This window comes from Homalodisca vitripennis, chromosome 3 (genome assembly GCF_021130785.1).
Source record: "Homalodisca vitripennis isolate AUS2020 chromosome 3, UT_GWSS_2.1, whole genome shotgun sequence".
NCBI classification, from domain to species: Eukaryota; Metazoa; Arthropoda; class Insecta; order Hemiptera; family Cicadellidae; genus Homalodisca; species Homalodisca vitripennis.
In genome coordinates, this window is record NC_060209.1 from 151,805,238 (window position 1) to 151,828,326 (window position 23,089).

At 33.7% G+C, this 23,089-nt stretch overlaps 1 protein-coding gene across 1 annotated transcript in view; it reads left to right on the forward strand.

The window, feature by feature from the left end:
* Positions 1–23,089, forward strand: part of LOC124358403 (paired mesoderm homeobox protein 2A-like) — a 61,774-nt gene that overhangs the window by 12,464 nt on the left and 26,221 nt on the right. Inside the window, exon 2 of the mRNA XM_046810704.1 lies at positions 13,040–13,236. Within this exon, the coding sequence (XP_046666660.1) occupies positions 13,040–13,236 (197 nt within the window). The remainder of the gene's footprint in view (positions 1–13,039; positions 13,237–23,089) is intronic.

A 23,089-nucleotide genomic window follows, 5' to 3' on the forward strand; every position in this document is an offset into this window, starting at 1 on the left:
TCAAATAACGTTTGAACCTAAAATTTACTTTTGTAGCTATTTTAAAATCCCTTTAAAGCAAAAAATATAACTTTTTAAGTGCCCTTGAACATTTTTTCGGAAATGTAGAAATTATTTATTATTAGGAACCAATTTGAAACCTATCATTATTTGAATCAATGGTGGCAGCTTATCTTATCCTAAACAAAATTACCATAATTGACTTTTTTATTATTTTAAATATAGCATAAAGTAAACAAAGTGGTTAGTAAATGTGTATTATGTATAGACTGTATTATAAAACAGTTTATCTTTTAAAATTTTTATGTCAACATTATTACATTCTTTAAAGTTTGTAAACAACATTAAATATTTTTGCACGTAAAAATTCTAGACACAAATCTTTGATTTACGAAACATTTTATACACATTGTACATAAAAGTTCAGCATATTTCTACTACATTTCTCTCATAAGACTTAAGAGAAAGTAGGGGTATTTCAACTTTTCCATTGCCTGTTATTTTAATCTGGTTGGATCAGTTTACATGAATGATTATCCATTGAAGTAAAATAAAAAATACTATTTATGCAGGTAATGTGTAGCCAACATGCCTCATTCCTATACTGCGTCAGCTACTCAATCAAGTAATAATAGATATTTATGACAGACACTAACATTATACATTGAATGCTGATATTATATTAAAATAATATTCTTATAATAATTCAACATAAAAGATTATTTGTATTTAAACGAAATTGTTTAATCGTATAATAGAATGATATAAACTTAAAGAAAAATACCGATAGAGCTATAAGAGTTATATGAACGGTGGTGTAATGGTTTGTTTATAGTATATTTCAACAATCATGAGAAAATTCATGAGAAAGTAGAGCGCTCGTAAAACTATTTAAAAGTCATATTGTTTTTATTTGTCTAATCAATAAACTAAAATTAAATATAATTACAACTGCTATATGATATTCAATAAAAACGTTATAAAAACCGATTAATACAGTAAGGATACATACCAATCATAATCACGGCTAATAAATTACTTTGAAAAATATAAGCAGTTTAGAACGGAGCTAGGGCGTGTCAAGCAAGTAACTCACAAAGAGCCTCCTTTCATCAAGTTATACTGTTACATAAAATACAAGAGCATGGTAAGAAAAAGTCTTCCGCACTTAAAGATGACAACTGCTAACGGAGAGAAGGGGCCGGGGCCCTGCAGCTGGAATAATATAATGGGATGCGGGGCTCGGTGAATAAAACAGTGACCGGGGAGTAAGCAAGTGTTCCTTCAACGGAGACAAACACGCCAGGCATTGCTGCTGCTGCTCCACCTTGCCACTGTACTGTTAGTTTGAACTCCCTCCATCTTTTCAGCAAGTGTTCTCTCAAACAGAGACAAACACGTCAGACATTGCTGCTGCTCCACCTTATCACTGTACTGTTAGTTTCAACTCCCTCCATCTTTTCAGCAAGTGTTCTCTCAAACAGAGACAAACACGCCAGACATTGCTGCTCCTCCACCTTGTCACTGTACTGTTAGTTTCAACTCCCTCCATCTTTTCAGCAAGTGTTCTCTCAAACAGAGACAAACACGTCAGACATTGCTGCTGCTCCACCTTGCCACTGTTCTTAGTTTGGACTCTCTCTTTTGGCAAATTTTCTCTCAAACCAAGATAAACACGCCAGACATTGCTGCTGCTCCACCTTGCTACTGTTCTCAGTTTGGACTCCCTCTTTTCAGCAATTGTGCTCTCAAATCGAGACAAACACCCCAGACATTGCTGCCACAGCTTCATCTTGCCAATGGTACTGCGAGTTCAAATTTCCTCTACTCCATTCAGCAGGTGTTCCCTCAACCGAGACAAACACACCAGACGTTGCTGTTGGTGCTTCGTCTTTCCACGGGTACTGTGATTTAGATTTCCTGTATTCAGTAAGTGTTCAAGCTATTGAATGATACCACATAGACAAGTCGTACAGGTAGGCACTTAAAATCCACTAATACACTTAACATTAGTAGATCGATTATAAAATTCATTCTTTAACCAACTAAATATAAGCTTATTTCTTTACAATGGTTTACACTCTTACAAATTACATTAAAAAAAATAATTTAAAATACGTTTAGATGAATATATTAGTATCATTTAAGTAATATATTTTACATAATTCAATGATCATAGATAAGAGGCTAGAAATATTATCTGAAGTTTAATATTGTTCTCATGGATAGTTCCAAACTCAATGGTAATTTTATTACAAGCAATAGATTCGCATCTTGAGGCCATTATTTCTGAATCAAACATAATTCTCATTTCTAGTTCGCCCTCCTCCTTTCAACCACGCATTTTAAACGAGGATTGATTTTAAATGGACCAGTATATATATATATATATATATATATATATATATATATATATATATTATATATATATTAATACTTATAACGACTTGGATTGTTGATATTAATATTCCAGAGTATTAATATTTAAATCATCAATAATACATCCAAGACGATATAAAATATTTTTTGATTAGTAAAGATCCTAGTGAATATTAAGTACAATGTATTACTAAATTTGTTAACTATTAAATATTATCTGGTTTGTCTAAAATAAAAATCACAGTTCTAAATAAAAACAATGGATTTATTTTTAACTGGCAAATTAATAAGTTCAACGTTTCAGAATTTTTATCACTCTATTTTCCACAAAGAATTGACAAACCGTTTAGTAAATTTAAAAATTCCTTTGGCAAGAAATAAAAATATTAATCAAATATATCAAAATAAAAATCAGAGCTCTCTTCTAAAAAAAATAATAAAGTTTTTAAAATAAAAATGAAATACCATCTGGAAATAACTAAAATAAAAATGTTCACTTCTAAGTTCACTCAAAATTCAAAATAAAAATTTAAACTTCTCTTTACACTATTTGAACCATAACTTTCAAGTCTCTGCAATTCAGATTACAACTCTCTCTCTAACAATTATTAAAGTTCAATTAATTTTCAATTAATAATTCACAATACAACAGTTCCAGTTAAATATTAATAAATTACTACTTTTCCAAATCTCAATTAAAGTTATTAACAAAGTTCAATTTTAATTCACTTCTCTTGCAAGCATGAACCAAATGTAACTTGTATGATTCTATTATGCTCTATTGTTCTTCGAGAATAAGTTATTCAGAATGCTCTGTAGTTTCTTTGAATTTAATTTTTTCCTATAAAAAAGACAACAGAATTAATTTAAAATCAGATCAGGATGACTATTTCAATAAAACGTACAATAAATTTGGTGCTTACCTCAAAATCACTCGCGGAAAAATTTAAGAAATACGGCGCACTGCAATTAACTTTACTCACAAAAAAAAACCAAAAGAAGGGCGAAAATTATGAGCGGGCGCTTAAATACTTCCCTTTCCAATCAACTTTGCAGGACATCCGTGGTGCTCTCTCATTGGTCCAGCTGTATCAAACCAGGAGAACAATACTCGCAACAAGACAAGTTCTAATCAATTCAAGGCAGTCAACCTGCCTTCCTAACAATTTAAAACTACCAGTACTAACTTGCCAAAGGATTACATGTTCGTTTTTACCCTGAAATTTCACAATCTAATCTAAAATTAAGTCCCAATATTTCGATCCCAAAATTTTTATTTAATTTAAGTTTTAATAAAAAAAATAAATCAATGTAGCTTTAAAAACGCTACAATACTTAATCGGTTTCAAGCAAAAAGGATGTCAACAAACTCCAGTAGAACATGATGTATGTTTTCATAAAGTTTGTGAAAAAACACACTTATGTGATAAAGTGTGTGTAAATGTGATAACCGGACATATCAGACGGATACGTTTAAAAAGGTATTAATAATATATCCATCAATAATTTTATAAAATATTTGTAATACATGCACCCAAATGCAATCACGATACATGGAAGAATAGTAATTAAATCAGACCATTCCCATAGATTGGCGTAGTTTTGGAATAATAACTAACTTTAGTGTGCAGGGATGTATTGTTCGGAGGAATGATCAAAGATCACAATATAACATAGTTCCAGTTACATCGATAAATGAGTCTTGGAACTCCCATTGTAACGCTACCGTGCCGTGTTGCCGACCCAACCCCCCCCTTCCACGGCCTAAACTCTGATGAAATTAAATAATTGAAGTTGTCTGCCAAGCTGTTGAGGTGGACCGCTATTAGGGCGTGCCCCGTGGTACACTTATCTCCTGGCTCCCCACTGCCATCTTTGCTCTACCGGTGTTTCTTATATAAGTTTCTTTTACACTTTCTGTTTTAATTTAAACAAAAGTTTCATGCGGCTTTAGTGGCTCTTGCCTGTTAATGTGCCAAAACATAATTAAGTGTAACATTCCATTTAGAAAAGTTGTCATCCAACTTGAGTTACAAAAGTAAAGTAATCTGCTTCTTTTACATTTATTATGAAACACAAGTATATTAGTATTTAGTATAATTCGTGAAAATTGGCTAACAAATAATAGCCCTATAGAGATATAAACAAACAATTTATAATCTGTGAATACAAATCTATAGAAAACAACGTAACTTACTTGAATGTTTAAGAAATCACATCCCCCCTCTCTTTGTTTGTGAAAATGCTACATGTGTGACTAATTGATACATTAATTACTTAATGATAATTGTAGCGAACGTTTGACCACGAAAATGTAAGAAATGTGGTTAACGGGAGTAGCAGCTAACGGAGTGAGTATATTTTGTATTTTCCTAAATGTCGACAGTTTGCAGAGGTAACCTCTATTATTATGCATTCTACACATAGGGAAAATTTGGGATGATATTTTTCAATTTTTAATGTTATAATAGATATATACAATCAAGAAACAAATTAAAATATGTTCTTTATAAAGTTTTTTATAATTAAGAAGTATTTTTTACAAAACAACTATACAAAATTAACTTTGGTTAGTAAAAATCTAAAAATCGATTAAATAAGAAAATGCACCATGATAATCATGATGTTTTTCCAGAATCTGGAGTAGTCTAGAGGTGTTGGGAACTCTGTTTCCACATCGGGTTCTGATAACTACGTGCATTCTGTGACCAATAGTCACAATGCCCTGTATATCCTCTTTTCACCTCCTGGTCAATCCTACTTCATTCCTCCGTTAGGGTCTGGTTAAGCTGAACCAGAGTTCAGAATTCAAAGAATTCATCCCGACGGTTACTTCCTGATAGCTCTTTCTATGACATCCTAAACGTGCTCAAATGGATTATAATCTTGGCAGTATGAAGGCCGTACCATAACGTTGATCCCGACCACGTGTAAGTAATTTTGCAAAATCCTAGCGGTGCGTGGACGAGCATTATCATATTGCGTTAACTACAAAAATGCAGGAACCCACACATCCCGAAAACCCCACTACGTGCTCTGAACGTCTTAACGGATCCCTCAGCATTGAATGTTCTTTTGTTTAAAATTACAAGTTGACAATGAGCTTCTCTTAAAATTCCTTTACAAAAAATTGTAAACCAACTATCAAAACTCGTATGTTTAAACGTAATACCAGAGCAATGACTGTGGCAGAACCCATTTGTGTCAAAGGCATCCTGTTGTTGTCTAATTTGGGAATGATATGCCGTATTGTGTGAATACAGAGTGAGACAGTCGGTGCAAACAAAAGGGGTACACAATCAGTCCTGAGGTGATTAGGAAGAAATAACTTTGTATTCATAATAACATAATCAATATTACACCATATTACCAATACAACAAAATCAAAATAATTTAAATATCTTTAAAATAATAAAAAATATCCTATCGCGGGTTTTTTGTCATTAACTTTTTGTTTCCATTTTACCTGAGTATAATCGTAGTTTACAAAAATGGTCTGTATTTAAAGGCATACTGAACTGTAAAAGTCGATTTCGATCCCAACAATAAATAAATAATAAATCACAACTAATTTACAAAGTGATTCTAGCCAATCAGACATATTCAACCATTATACATACTACCATTATTCAAACAAATATATTTTACCTTTCTGACGTGTCTTATATTAAAACTTATAATGTAAGGTAGATATAAAAATTTACAATTTAAATCTAACTGTGATATGGAAAATTCCGCACGTTCGACAAGGGTGAGAGAGTGAGATAGAGCAGACGATGAGACCAGACCGGTCTGACAAATATCGGGGCTGTTGCGCTGAAAAATGAGCGGAAACATGAAGCTGATGGGACGAGCAGTTTGATAGAGCGGCAAGGTCTGCAGCTGTTGGCTACTCTCTCGTGTACAATGTTGTGTTCCTCGAATACTAATTTATCACATATCGATTTGACTTCAAACCATTACAAAAAACAAAGTTTATATTACTCTCCTGTGTGAAAATTGATTTACACTCGTGATTTATACCTATAAAAAGTCTAAATTTTACATTCTACGTTCCTCAGTATGAATTTCAATTATGCGGCAACGCTACATTGTATTTCATAAAATCGATGGATGATTTTTTTACAAAGAATACATCAATCCCAGGTTTGGTTATAATTAGAGGGTATCGAAAAGATTATAAGTTTAGTTCCAGAAACCGGCAATCACGTAAATAATATTTATATACATGAGATAAATGCATTAAAAGATTGTATGTAATGCGACTTTAATTTATTTTTCTTTTATATAACTATTATTCAATTTATAATTATTTAGTTCGTGTTAAAAAGGTAAAAACACGATCTGAGAACGATTTATGTTACATTTAAACCTTTAGATGCCTATTTATTTTTATTTTAATGTTTTTAATTCCCAACAACAAAAGTAAACTAGAATTTACTCTAAGGGGTTATACATTTAAATTATACCAGGTAAGAAGTTGCTTTTAAAGTTGTAAAATGTCTAGAAATGAACCTATTTATAAAAGTTTTACCCGACTGTAAAACAATTGTAAAATCTGAAAATAGCCAACATTTTCGAACATTTCGAACATTGAATTGCACACTAAACATTTGCACAATCTTATCAATAACACAATTCTGGATGCTGAGAATATACGTAAAAATATTGTGAGAATTTACAATACCAATATAAAAAATTACAGTATTTTAAACACAAATATGGTGCAGTTAATGGGGATTGCACCGTAAGACCACAATATAGATAGTTGCAGCCTCGAGTGAAGATAGACTCGCTCACACAAGCTTTTGCCCATGTGGGAACCTTCTCGAGTAATCTGTGGCATTATGTTTGTGTATATGAAAGTGATATAAATAAATAAATATAAATGAAATAACTTTATTTTAGTTTATTACTAAGAATACTAAATGATTTCATGTAAATCATCCCCTTTAGTTGCATATCAACCACGCACTAATATATAATAAATAAGTTTTGAATTGTGATTTACGAAAAACAGGTTACTAAATAAATGTGTATAAAGACATTGTCTTTGTTATACTGTATAAATACATATCCAAATTGTTTGTTTGGATTCCATGGCATTGAATGATGAGGAATTCAAATTATTTGAATGTTATTTATCGAGAGTATTAATATTCTGTAAAATTCAGCGTCACGTAGTTATGGTATGAACTGAACCAGTGCCCCAGCCACTGTACCAGGCTAACTACAATCAGAGATTCGGCTCCGAGCTATGTTGTGTTGAGAAGTGCAGGTGGTCCGAGTCTCCATTATCACAATTACATCGGCCTCCTGCTCCCTTAATGGACCCTAATGTCATTCCCGTCGGAAGGCTTTTAGAAAACTCTTCTCCTGGAAGAAAAACATTCTAAGAAGATTTAAAATCCTCGTTGAATCAATGTTATTTGTTCCTAAATACAGAGCAGTTTTTCCTTGGCTTTGTATTTTCACTATACAGATATTAATAAAATCTATTTATCGTCATTATCATTTTAAGAGAAGATTATTAAACATCTAACTACAGTAGACAGCTACCTGAGTCTTATCTCGCTCTCAATCCCTCTTTATTTAGCCTTGGTTAGCGAGTAACTGAAAACTGCAGCTCATTCCCCTAACATTGCCTTTTTATTCAACCGTAGTGCCCATTGTAATATACTGTATAACTGGCCACTGCAGATCAACCCTCTCTCGTTGTCTCTTTTTCCGGCCCTGGTAAGCGTGTAATATACTGCATAAGTATTTTGGGAAAAGGAAGATGCTGGTCCTTGAAGGCAAGACCGATAGGAAATATTTACTCATATAAAAAGACAAGAATTGCTAAATTACAATAAAAAGCACAACGTATGTACAATAGATATTGTTTATAGATTTTTACGCCAGAAATCGCACAAAGTTTGGATAAAATTACAACCTTTCTAATAACATTTGTGTACTGAGGCTTTATTCAAGAAATAGTTTCATATATATCAACTTTCAGGGAATTTGGGTGTGTTTTTAATATTATACTTTAGAGTTTTTACATCAAGTTTAGATTTTCTATCTATGAAAATATAATAATACCTCACAGTGAATAAGCACAGAGTCTATATCCAGTGTTAGCGCACTAGAAATGGGACAATAATGAATAATTGGGAGACCAAGATGAAGGGTGAAGGGCATGATGTCTGGTGGAATGTATTGGCAGGGCACCGGGTCTGAGACAGTGGGCTTGACAGGGACATAATCCCTCGGCAATCCGGTGGCACTGGTGGTGGGCAGGAGGGGTAAGACAGTGTCTGTGGCTAATTAGAGACCGGCTTGTATATTGTACAGCGTGTGCCACAAGTCGGTTCTATCACTGCGCCATACACGTTAACAGTCAGCAAGGAGCCGATCCCCAGGTTTAGCATGTTTTAAAAACTGTTACTACACACACAAAACAAATAACTAATAAGGTCAAAACCTATCAATAATTTAATATCTTCTACATCTAGACCATTGCTAGAAAATTATCTGCAAATTCATAAATATATATATATATATATATATATATATACAAATTATTATATGTCAGCTGTACTAAAAATAGACAGATGTGATATTGTACTGCCAACATAAGTTCTGAAATACTTTGTAATGATCACAAGATAAGCTACCATGTAGTAAATCTTTTTATTCATGGGAATTGTTTAGTAAATAAATATTTTATGAAAGTGGGCTGATATGTACATGTTCCTCTTTTTGTTTAATACTAGTACAGGCAGATAACTGCCTGCTCATCCTAAAAGAGTTAACAAATACAATATGTCACCAGCTGGGACTCGGATGTTTCATACACTGCGATTAGCTAATATAACTAACGTTATATATACTAGCTATCGGGTGTTAGTCACATCAATACACAAGTTGTAGGGTGTCAAAAGTGAAAGCAAACGCAACCCAATTCACAATTGATACTAGATCAAAACATATTCACTCAACATAACGTCATACAACTAGCTATGGGGTTAGTCACATCAATACACAAGTTGTAGGGTGTCAAAAGTGAAAGCAAACGCAACCCAATTCACAATTGATACTAGATCAAAACATATTCACTCAACATAACGTCATACAACTAGCTATGGGGTTAGTCACATCAATACACAAGTTGTAGGGTGTAAAAAGTGAAAGTAAACTCAACCCAATTCCCAATTGATACTAGATCAAAACATATTCACCCAACATAACGTCATACAACTAGCTATGGGGTTAGTCACATCAATACACAAGTTGTAGGGTGTCAAAAGTGAAAGCAAACGCAACCCAATTCACAATTGATACTAGATCAAAACATATTCACTCAACATAACGTCATACAACTAGCTATGGGGTGTTAGTCACATCAATACACAAGTTGTAGGGTGTCAAAAGTGAAAGCAAACGCAACCCAATTCACAATTGATACAATATATATATATATATATATATATATATATATATATATATATATATACACACAATTTATATATATATATATATACAAATTAGAAATGAAAATGCTTCCTCTTAAGGGGGTGCTCAAAAATTAAGCACTGTTGTTTTTATTGTTTATCATTCTTTGTTTCGTTAATAATTAATTAATCGTTTAAAAAGGTTATTCCTTGTTTTGCCTAGAGTTTTATCTCATGGTTTTGTTTAAATATTATTTTATTTATTATGAGTTTATTTTTGAGTTGACTGTTGGTAGAAGCGTTTAGTACAACCTATTTTTAAGGATCCAAACAAAACCTAACTGTTCAGTAAATTATTTTATGGCAATACACGTAACCCGAATAAATTGGTATAAATAATGTAATTTGGATAAGACTCCCAAATATCAATTTTGTAGCCATAAACACATAACAACTTATAAGTTGTTATGTGTTTATTCGGAGTTCTCGGTGCTGTTGTCAATTTTAATTTAATTAATTTTCCAAAATGTGACGTTACGAAAACATTGAGGATAACAGCTGCATATAACTTTTGTAGGAGAATTTTAATGCGAATCTTAAAAAGTGATCGAAGCGCTGAAGAAACCAAACAAATTAATCATAAAATAAAGTTGTGAAAACAAAAGTACGTAGAATATAAGTGTGACAATGAGGATACACAACTTACACCTACAAGAGCATTTTGGCACGTATTACACTTTTCAGGTTTGTTACAAAAGTTTTCTATTTGTCAAAAGTAGGCAATTTAATATACAATGTACCCTTTCTCAGAAACGTTAGTAGCTAGAGTCTTCGAATGTTAACCATTTTATCACAATATCTGCCTTCACATCTAACACTGCCTGTTTTGTGTACTTTACAAATATCATTTTTTGTAAATGTTTTACAAAAAAAATTGGTCGCCTTTCTAAGATTACGAAAAATATCCAACTATTGAATAGTTAAATACATCAAAATACCTAAGTTAAAATTGTGAAAAATATTTCAATGGGAGTTTAGAAACTATGCAAATGATCAAGGTTACGTTTTCTTAAAACAACTTTGAAACTAATGTATTACGCACTATTTCTTAAACAGTTAATCAGGCAATTTAAATCTCACTGATTTTAGTTCGACGTAAAAATAGATGAACAGGGTGTGATCAAAGTATTCTTTGTTGACTAGAGAAACCGATTTTAGTTTTTGGTTCAATTTAAAAAATGTCCTGTTTACGTTAGTCCTGGTTGCTTGCCGACACGCCATCGCCATCGCCATCGCGGTGTAACAGACGATAGCGGACAGAGCAGTTCCATTAGAGAGGAGAGAGGAAGAAGAACACCGGCCTGTAGCCATTAAGGGAGCTGTAATGGCCGACTGCTGACGGTGGACACAGGCGGGCCGGGCCGCGCCAAGCCGCGTACACTCCACTATCCACTTTCTTTTATTAGAAAAATACCCTTTCTCTTATTTTCTCTCAGGATATTATTTTCCTTGCCCCCACTATAAATTCTACAGCACAACAATACTGCCGAGCTCAGTGGGATGACTGTATCCATTAATACAATACTGTAAAACTCTTTATCCCCGACATTATAGTCTTCAGCACACCTTTGGTGTGGGCAAGAGATCACAGTCGTTGGTCATTAATCGGCTTCTCGCTTCATGAAATTGTTTATAAATGTCAATAGTGCATATCCAATACGTTAAATTTCTGACGTCTAAAAATTGTCCTATATTAATAAATGCAATTACTTCAAATGAAAAACGAGGTCTTTAACAATATATTTAGATTTTTTACATTTTTTTACTCCAGACATTGAAGTTAACTTTAACATTATTGTTTCGCTATCTAAAATAATTCTATGTTGGCTATTTAATATAAGTATTAACACTGGTTAACATAAACAATGAACACCAATAACAGTGTTTTATTACAACTGTGAATGATTCTACCGAATTATATACGAGTAAAAAAAGAGTAAAACAAATAGAAGAACATACGTAGTAGTAAACAAGACCTGTCTTAACGTTCTTATTGTACTGCATGAAACAATTTTCGGATTTTCTTATTCAATATAAACTTCTGCAGCGTGGCATTAATCTTTTGTAAATGATTTTCTCCAGTTTAAATTCCTAAACGCTTCATAAATAGTTTTTAAGAGAAGTTATTGTTACTATGTAATGAAGGAGATAATATGACAAAATTAATTCCACATTAATAGTATATCTTTCTTGAAATGGCAATATAGTGAGTGGCATTTTTTCTCCTTATGTTTAGAACGATTAAAACCCATTATATTCCTCAACTTACGTCAAGTATAAATAAATAGTACACTAATGATAACACAATTTTTATTGATAATTCAAACAAATGACTACAGCAGGTTTGTTAACGAAAGGTAACAGTTTATTTACACTGCTAAGATGTTATATGCGTTTAAAACGATAAGATATCTGTTTTGATTACTATTGGTCCGAATACTTATATTTTTCCTGATTTATCTCGCAGTGAAACTTCAGAGAACTGAAGATAGATCAATGTGAGAAACGTAGAATTAGTCTCGATATAGACAATAACGGTTTGAATGTTGGCAATATGTCTGTATCGGGAGCAACAGCTGGAGCTGGGGCAGAAGCGCCGAGCTGAGTGGCTGAGCCTGTGAGACGGGGGAGATGTCTGATGTCTTACGACACAGCAAGGGTGGCCACGCCGCCATTTTCCTCCGTATCGATCGAGTCGAACTTGTCATCCCTTACATGTCCGCCCTCCTCGCCGTCTCTATAACTCCGCAGTGCCTGGCCCGCCACCGGATTAAAAATTAACTTTACAAGGTGACCCCTCCGCTCACTAACTTTGGTTTCGGCCCGAGCAGAATCTACTCGTCAAACGTTCTATAATTGGCTCGTAAACCAAACTGCAAATAAGGTAACAAATTTCTCAAGGTGAAGATCAATAATGTTATACCTGACTTCTGAGCGAGGCTGGAGAACCGCGTGAATGGTCACGCCTTCAATATTAAAATAAATTACAAATCCGCCAATACGATCAAGTAGGCAATAAATGAAGAAAATTACCTTCAAATCAAAATTAAACTACCAAAATCGTGGTATCCGCGGAATATAAACGTTAACCTCACAAAATGTGTTCAAATGTTAACAAAATAGAATATTGATTGTGAACTTAACATGAAGGTGTTTTGTTTCAGGAGGCTTGCCATACAAAGTTTACCCTGGCCACGATGGTGTGCTGACGGAGAAACGGAAACAACGGAGGATCAGGACCACGTTTACTTCCGCACAACTAAAGGAGTTGGAGAGAGCCTTCCAGGAAACACATTACCCGGACATCTACACGCGTGAGGAGATCGCCATGAAGATAGACCTTACGGAAGCCAGAGTCCAGGTATGCCATCAAACATCACAAGTCAATAAAAACCGGTAAATTATTAGTACGAATTAGCTAACTAAAACAAATCAGTTTTACACGATTTATCTTATCAGAACCACGATGATTCCACTTAGAGGGAACAATAACCATAGTTAGGATAGTGATCCACAACTTTATACAGAACTACTAGTGTAAAAGAGAGAAAGACAGAATTGCACAGTTCGGAATCGTTCGTGGATCGGCAGTGTTGTGTGTGTTTAGGGACGTGGGGTGCCGTATTGTTTTTAATCAGGCCCCGCTGTATTTGTTATATTGGCGCGCGCACGCTTCCACACGCGCACACACCAGACGGACTGCGAGGGGAGTAATTGGACAAAGTAATTGTAGCTCGACTGCCCTTTGTCATGTGAAAAATTACGGAATACCCTGTAATTTCAAGAGTTTATCAAATATTCCATATGGCTGTCGCGGCGCGGCCACCCAATTGATCATACCGACGTTTTTTACTCGCAGTTTCCAAATTGAGCACGTTCCAGCTTTTTTATTAGCCCCGATAGGAATGTGTTGCCGGCTCGAAATTTCAATCATCCGTTTTTTAATTGATGCTGATGAATTTTTTACGCACCCAATGCGGGGGCAGACTGGCTTAACCGAGTACTTCGGGGACTAGAACGTAATAAATCGGCGAAACCGTTGTATAAGGAGTAAAACACGAATAGACGTATAAAGCATTACACTATGCACAGTCATTTTCTTAATATTTAGACTGTATGTAATATAAGTGTTAATAACAAGGGCAATTGTGAGGTCAGTATAAAAGTTAATAGCTAAGACTGATAAGATTAATATCTTAGAGCAACGAATAAGACTACTAGAACCAATAGGGAAATAAATCCAACCCCAAAAGCCGCCATCTTGTAAGCAGCAGCTGGCCGGCCAGCACGTCACGTGACATCGTGTACGTGTGTCTCCCTTGCCTACCGAAACGACTGATTTAAGACTTGTCACGAGAGGAAAAGTCGTTACAACTCTCGCCGTTAAACTCCTTGTCAAGTTCTTTCCCTCTCGCAAATCTTTTCAAAAGTCTTTAAACTAATTTACGATCTGCTAACATCGACATTATTTTATTGATCTTCAAAGTTGTTTTATTCTTTTATGTACGTTTTTGCACTTATACACTTACTACTGTTACGATCAATACTTAAAACACAAAGTTGTAAAACTTTTATATAATACGTCTATACATTATACATCCCTTTGAGGTGGTATGTGTTAACATGGTACATTTTAAAGAATTTTGTATTTACCTCATTTACTTGAATTCGCCAAATTGGTTATTAATCAAGACATTTTCTGTAATGAGAAAGATTACTGTTTTATGATAATACGCGTTTATTTGTTTTGATACAAGATTAAATAAGATTGCAATACGATTGACAATAACGTATTATACTTACTCATATGGCCAAACAAAATATTCTCTGCTCTAAACCTGGTATAGATCTATTATTTCGCACTCATTTGTTGGGTGATAATATAATTCTTATTTGGAGCAGAGTAAGGGAAATCGATTTGATTAAGTTATATGGCACTATTTAATACTCTAGATAATTACCATGTACTGCTTCCGGGTCAATGTAGAGTTCAAGAAAAAGCTGTAATATATACGATGAATATTAAATAGAGGTTTAAGACACAAAATTATACGAGTATACCATGTTGTGCAATAATTTAAAAATTCTACTACAGCGGGGTTTCGTTAATGTGTTCTATACTATACATAACTCTAATCAGACAGATATACACTTATATTTTCGTTAGTTTCAAGACAGTTTCTTTAGGATAAATAAATATGTAGTTGCTTTGTGTTTTACTCAAATAGATTGTTATCAGCACTTTATTCTTTATCATAATAAGTTTATTTTCAGAGTTTCTAATTTATAAATTGTTATATTCTATATACAATTATTTTACAGTCTTTACCTTTAACCAAACGAAGTTTAGTATTTTAATTACGTATCTGTTCTTAGAGAATGTTATTACTATTTTATCTATATTTATTTTCTACGCATTGTTTATGGATAGATAAATCTTAAAATTGGTATGATCATGATTACAACGATTAACGCAATATTTTTACAAAATCTTACGAATCTACGTTCACCCGAACACACAAACAAGTTCGTGGTTGTAGCGAACCGAAATGTAATATTAGAGCCCCATTTCTACACAACTATAGCAACTTGTGGTTACTTGGATGTTACCAAAATTTAACATAATGTAAAAAATGATTAACATGGATTGTTCCTGAGCGGCTTTGAGGCAAGGAAAGCTACGCCAAAGCTAACACCGTTTCTTACACAACAATCCTGGCCGACTAACTGACAAATAGAATTTACCAAAATTTGCTACGGTATTCCATGGTATGGAAGTTTGTCAAATATTGTGGTCAGTTGGGAAGTTTAAATTCTGTAGCTGTTTCCACAGAAATAGATAGGACTCCTCAAGTGATTTGAATCTTGTTCGGTCCCAAACGAATATGTCGTTATGTCATATAAAACAATATGTCAAATATGTCAAAGAAAACAATTAAATTAGGTGCTGTACAAATCTTCAGCTCTGTATTGACATAAAGTCAACATGTAAATTACCCCACGAAACTCTGCTACTAGATTCGTTATAAATCTCCTAAGACGCAGAAACGACGAACAGTTTATGACGAGTTCTCTTGAAACATCCTGTATTAGTTAAATATTAATCATGTCGGCAAATCATTCTAAGTTATTAATAAATGCCGTAAAATTAACTATTATACTAGGTTTATCCACAAATTTGGATATAATGACAGACCACAATGTCGGTAAGACAACGATACGATTTTAAGATAGGACTATCGGGTCTTTAATAATTTGTTTATTTGAATTCAATACAGTAATAATATGGAATTGCTTATTTATGTACATATTGTATTACAGATTGACTAAATAAGTAATAAATAAGATTTGAAAAGTTTTAAATCTATAGCTCAATTAATTTTCGATATGTCCTGCGGACATATAAACAGACGGAGAATTATGAAGAAAAGAGTTTCACATTCTCCTCCCTCCCCTCCCTTCACAGACAAATGAGAAATTGTGTGAACCTACTGAATGATAGACTTCATTGACGTTCAACCGAATCCATAGTTGAACATGCATCATCTCACCTCCATTAGTAAATATAACTAATTCTTGTCTATGTAGAACGGAAGTTACAAGTACAATGAAATAGTTCTCGAATTGGCAAAATGCTACATTCCCATATGTTTCTTTATTAAGCCACTTTATACAACAGTATAGGCCTATTAATGGTATAAGTTCCAGTGAGCTAAGGAGGGTGCTCCAACACAAGAGTGCGCTGAAATCGAATCTTGTCACCAACTTTTAACATTTATTTTACAAGCTATTACATTTCTTTATAATATCTCAATACAAATTTCACATTTTTAAATTCTCATAACTGTACTAAGTTTGCATGCAAATTTATTATTTCTACCATTTTCTCATTGCCGTCATGGTTACCAAGAAGTAACATGAACCATAATCTTCACACTCAGTATTGCTTACATACAGGGCTTCACAGACAAAACAATCACATTTCTCCAGGCCCACAAGTAATAAGCTTCGCTAACGATTAAACAATTGTTTAACTGTAAATATTACTTTCTATGTTTGTTATTACCCTCCTCAAACGAGAAAAATGTGAGTATTGTACTGTTGAACAATAAAATACATAATTTATAAAATATTATAGAGACAATTACATAATTCATTCAGAGGATGGAATCGTCGTGTCATCAATGAACCCGTGACTGTGTAGTGTAGGCGCGTGTGAGCACTACAGCTGACAATAGAGTACACTTCACCTCCCGCGCTCACCGAGACCGACGTAGTTTTCTGCCACTTGGCCGCCCGTCACGGGAACTTGGGGGAGAACGTTCGTTAGCTCGAGTCATTTCTCACACGTTGCTGGTCAAACATCAGACTTTGTAAGCGATCATTTCACGCTCTACTGAAGAGTTTTAGAAGTGGATCACATTTTTTCTGTTCCCAGGTTGGTCTAGATTTGTAGTTCCGTACCGTAATTAGAATTTCAAATATAAGAATATTAACATGAGTTAATATAAAAATTATATAGTGAAATGCTGTTACTATTTACTATTTTAAAGGATATTAGAGTAATTATTTAAATTAAACTGAATTTTTAAAATAATAAGAAACACGAGCATTGAGACAGTAAAAAAAGGGTGAAAAATGTTGCGCTTCATATAAAACAGTAGTAGCCTATCCCCTACTTGAAGTTTGTGTAGTACGTATTTACCTGTTCATTTGTTTCAAAAAGTACCTCCTGAGTAGTATTTTAAACATACAAAAAAATAGTATTCTTCTCGTATTTTATTTTTAGTCTCATACCTTTTAAACCGACTTAGACACACAAATGATTGTTATAACATAGTTACAGAACTAGATAAAGACGAAAATCACAATTTTCAGCCAAATAGTTTTCTTTACATATGTAGCTGACACTAATTTAACAAGTAATTATGGGCACATTAAAGTTTTAAGTGCACGTAATGAACAATACAAGTATAATTTAGGGTAAAAAATAATGATAATTTCATATTTTTAATCCTCTACACACCCATTTCTAGCGCGGCTGGCGATCACTTCTTTCTTAGAAAAATTTCCTCCATCGTTTTCTAGAGAAACCACGTTGTTTGCTCATAATGAAATAAGCTCTTAATTACTGTAATAATACTGCAGAAGCGTTTAGTTTTAAATCTTTGAACACTAGACTTAAAATTATTTAAAATGTGATTTCTTATTTAATTTAGTAAGGCCTCTGACTAAATATTCAAGTTCTCACGTCACTTAGATCATATAATATTCCCAGAGTTCCCAGTAGAGTAGGTCCCCAGTCCCGGCGGGCTGAGGACTCTATGTAACACGATAGTGTTGTTGTTCCGGAACGGTTCCCTGTTCACACGCTCGCCACCCCGCACTACCCCCCACCACTTACTACCCAGGGCTAATCGTCGCTAATATAGTTGTTGACTTTGATATCCCCAGTACTCCTAGCGTGTCGTATTACACGCGTGTCGCCGTGTTGTCGGTCACAGACACTATCACGGCCCGGCATAAACAAGCGCTGTGAACCCTCCGCTGATGCGCCTCGCCAGATTACATCTATGGGAACTACGAGTACTTGTGAGTTTACAGACAGATCGCGTGTAAACTGGCCAATATCACGTATCAGAGGGTCCGTGCCTACTGCTGTTTTACTCTACGACCTAAATCATGTTCGCCCTCTTTTGAAACTATTTACTATTACTAGTAATGTAATAATAATTTAAATATGTACCCACGAGGTACGCATTCTATCGACCAAACTTACTATGTAGCATGAAAATACAAAGTAATTTTTGTTCATTTGTAACTTTAATGAAAGTTATAGTTACGTTTAAATAAAATGTTACAGAGTTCAATATAACGAATTTATGCTTGGGTGGGTTTAAATATTAGTTTTGCTTCCTCAAGTTGTTTTAGCCAACCCACACGGAGGTCATAGGCTTTCATGATCAGACCCTCTAGGTTGTAGACAATAACCATAACTATCAAACAAACAAAACAAAACAACAACAAGTAGCATGCTATAGAGAATTCCATTAAAATATTATTAGTTATACCTAATGCAACTTAAAACACCGACAGATACATATATGTACAACAATACCGTACAGATAAAAGCCTGAAGTTATACGAGTACATAGAAGCACCCTTATTATTGAAAAATTACAAAGGTTAAAAATTAAAGATTACTGCAATGAAAAACTAAAATTACTTGGGTTTTCCTGGTAATCAAACTGAAATAATCACAATATTACATCATCAATGTATATTCTAAAAAGTAGAAATAATAATTTGGTAAATTTAATTTAAGTCTACTTAAATCAGATTTTCACTTCAATATAGGAGCTTTTCATATAGTAGAGATTAATTTGTATTTAAGTGTAATAGTATGTACTGCACATTTTGTAGTGACAAAAAGTTGCTTAGTGCACATTCGAGGACAAATTTGACATTGCATAAAATGAGGAAATTGCAATTTGCTTAATTGAAATCAATACTGTGACACTATTTTTACCATAAAACCTCACACCCGTTGATATTCATGGTGGGTAATTTTATTATATCTATAGAGAGTATTAGTTTCATACTAAAATATTTTTGTTTTACTAAATCATCATCCATTTTCCGAACAAAATCACTCGCTATCGATGGTTGACTATTTCTTTACCATCATCTATTTTCAAAACACAATTTAAACTATTCTCACTCAGTACACAATGGTAAGTTCATAAATGAGCAGATTGGAGTTTCCTAGCTCATGAAATCCATGCCAAATGCAATTTCATATTAAATTAGAATTTCCATTACAACATACAAGCAACGTCTCTTTTAGAATAGTTGAGTGCGTAATGGATACTGCATAAGCAGTTAAAACATTCTATTAATCACCTTGGGTAGTAGCTGATAAACCCAACACATTAAATTGTAAAATCCTATGATTACTATTGCAGGTATATCAAACTAGTTACACAAATCTATTATAAATGAAAAAACTAACCTAATCACAATTTAATTTGATAACCACCCCTACTTGTACCGAACATTGTTATTCAACATCGGGTGCCTTATAAGTGGTCGTATTTGTAAACTACATAATTATTAAAATTTAAGTAGTTATAATAGGTTTATTATTGTTCATTATATGTTTCTTTTTTTTTCTTCTGAGAACGTGAGGTTTTCTCTTTATTTCATGCATACTAAACTAAGTTTGGTTGATATCATGTATAAATAGCGGAAAAGCCACAGAAAATTAAATCTGATTATTTATACTGTATTTTTTTATATAAAAAACATATGCAACTATTAAAAATCCTATCGTTTAGTAGTTACCTAAATAAAAATAGCTTCATTTGTGAATTGTATATTACCGATGGTGTACGACAAGCGAGTATATTATCTAGCACAATCGTAATTACACTTGAAAGATTTCTATTAGTGTATACTTTGTGTATTTATATGACTAAAACCCATTATCTTCACACGATTAAGGCGGGGTTAAGGATGGCGTCTTAACGTTGCCCTCTCTATTTCACACCCTTATATTTGACTTTCAACACCAAAATCTTTTTCCTATTCTAAAACATAATTACAATACCCGAAACAGATCCGAGCTCAGTATAGAAAAATTAAGATTATGGTTGTTTAAACAGTCACTATATTTCTATGGTCCAAAAATATTTAACTCAATTCCAGAAGATATTAAGAAATCTCTTAGTACTTAAGATTTCAAGGGGCGTTTGTGGCGTTGTAGCTTACTACAGTCTTGACGAGGCTGCCCCATCCTATATGACATATCTGTCAGGTTTCATTTAGTTCAGGCTGGACATTTATAGTGCACACAAAACTGCATTGTTATAATTGTGCCAATATGTGATTTGATGTGATATCTTTATTGTCGAGATATGCGCCTGGATTGTTCAATTTTTTTTTTTTTTTTTAACATTGATGACATCATAAACATTACAAAAATACTATTTCCATTTTCTAAACTATTACTACAACTACTTACACATAATATGCGACGGAAATGATAACACGTCGTTCAAATTTCTAAACCAAAACTGTTTTTGCTTACGAAATAGTTTTCTGAAAAGAAGTCATTCGTCCGGAGACTTGAACGCTTGAAGTATCAGGCAACTAAGAGAATACCTAACTCATCTCGACCTATAACAGAACCACTAACAAATGTTTGCTAATCTTACTAAAAATGTAAGTATTTTAAAATTGTTTACATTATTCTTTGGCGGTGACAATAATAGTTGATGTTTATTGAAAACATGTATTGAGGTAAGGATTAATTCTCGGTTTATCTATTGAGTACCCTATATGATAAACGTTCATATCATAAAGATATTACCCTGTGGGAACTAATTATCTAATAAACACAGGTCCAACAATTTTGGAAAATATGAGTGTATTTAAAATGTATGTTGTAGAACGCGTATAATTTAATTTTAAGTTACAACGTATCGTAACATTGTGCACTGTCCACCTGCAAACAGTAGAATACATTTTCTGTTTTACTGTATGTGAAGAGTTTTCAGCGGAGGTTTTTGTATTCTGTCCCGCGTATCCCGGACTGATCGTGATGCTTCCTCGTCGGGCCGTGGACCCCCTCCCACTCCTCCTCACCATCCCTGGGGTAATGAGGCTGACCAGTGCCTGATTCCCCCCGGGAGCTCAGTGTCCCACAACATAACTCCAGCGCGCGTCTACCCCCTCCCCCCAACCATCCCCTGCGCTACCCGGATCGGAACTGCACCGCCACTTTTATTGGATAATCATTAGCTTATTGGCTTCAGAGCGGAGCATTGATTGTACATAAGGGTCGACAAAACAGTGACATCGTCCGTGGCAGAAAAACAGGCTGCGTTTACACACAGTACTTATAAAAAATGCTTGTAATGCAGCAATAAAACTCATCCATTGTGTAATACAAAAATAGCAATTTAATTCAAGAACGTTGTTTAAAACGTGTTCACAATACAACGTTTCTAAATCTTAACACACGAAACACACTGCAGTCTTTTATGTTTTAAGCTCGTAATACCTATTCCACTACCCATGTACGGAGACGCAAGGGCTTGTAACAAGGATTATAACAAGTGTATAAATATAAAACAATGTTTAGAGATGTGAACTCAACTGCTAAATTTGTAACGTGTAATAGACGTAACAAGTAAATCGAATCCGGAAACCGTACAGAAGGCATTAGAGTCATTAATGCGCACATTGAATAAGTTCACGCTGCATATAAATAACTTCTTTCGGAAACCATGCACGTTACTTTTTTTGAAATTGAGTTCTTGATGTAAAAGCTCATTATACAATGTCTTGATAGAAAGATCATTAAGTCGAGTGGGCTTTCGAAGGGGGGTTTAAAAGACTAACCTCAAATACATCTCAGTAATTCCTCCTGTATAGAACATATGAACTTCTCAGCGAACTACACGTTAAGATCATCTATGTTGTCATCTAATATTTATTTATATACAATAAATAAAATATTAGATTTGTGTGACTTATTTTGTGTTAAAAGATATCAGTACGACAGTTAAATTGAAAAGTATGAATATTAAAAGTGGAATATTATTTAATTGCTCTTACGGGTTAACTACGACTGCAATTACGAGAAAATTTCAGAATAAATAAATTTGTAAACAAACTGAGAAAATCATTAAAAATTTTTATATGTAACATTTACACTCACATAGTAAAAAGAAAAAAAATAAAGTGGAAAGTTAATGGAAGTTCACCGGAACTTTTATTATTTGGACACCGCTGTGAAACCTAATGAACAAAAGTGTTAAAATATACTTTAAAACGTTCTTGAAACTTCAGCCCTTCAACCATACGGCTGAAGGCCTTTTCTGTATGATTGATTATCGATCTATCTAGCTGTTCGAGAGATATCTCGAGAATCAAATGATGCAAAAGAATCAAAAACGTATGATCACAATCTTTGGATACTAGAAATTAGTTGTTTAGAACGGACAATTCCAAATATGAATCATAAGTCTGTGTATTGATAATAAAGCTTAGTGCAGTAAAGTTATGTTAGTAAAGTTATGCACTCAACATACTGTGAGTCATGGTAACTACGACTTAAATAAAAAGAGTATATACATTATCAACTGAATCTCTAGGCCAGGAACTTAGGAATGAAGATTAGTTGCCTTTCAAGGGAGTCACTTGAACCA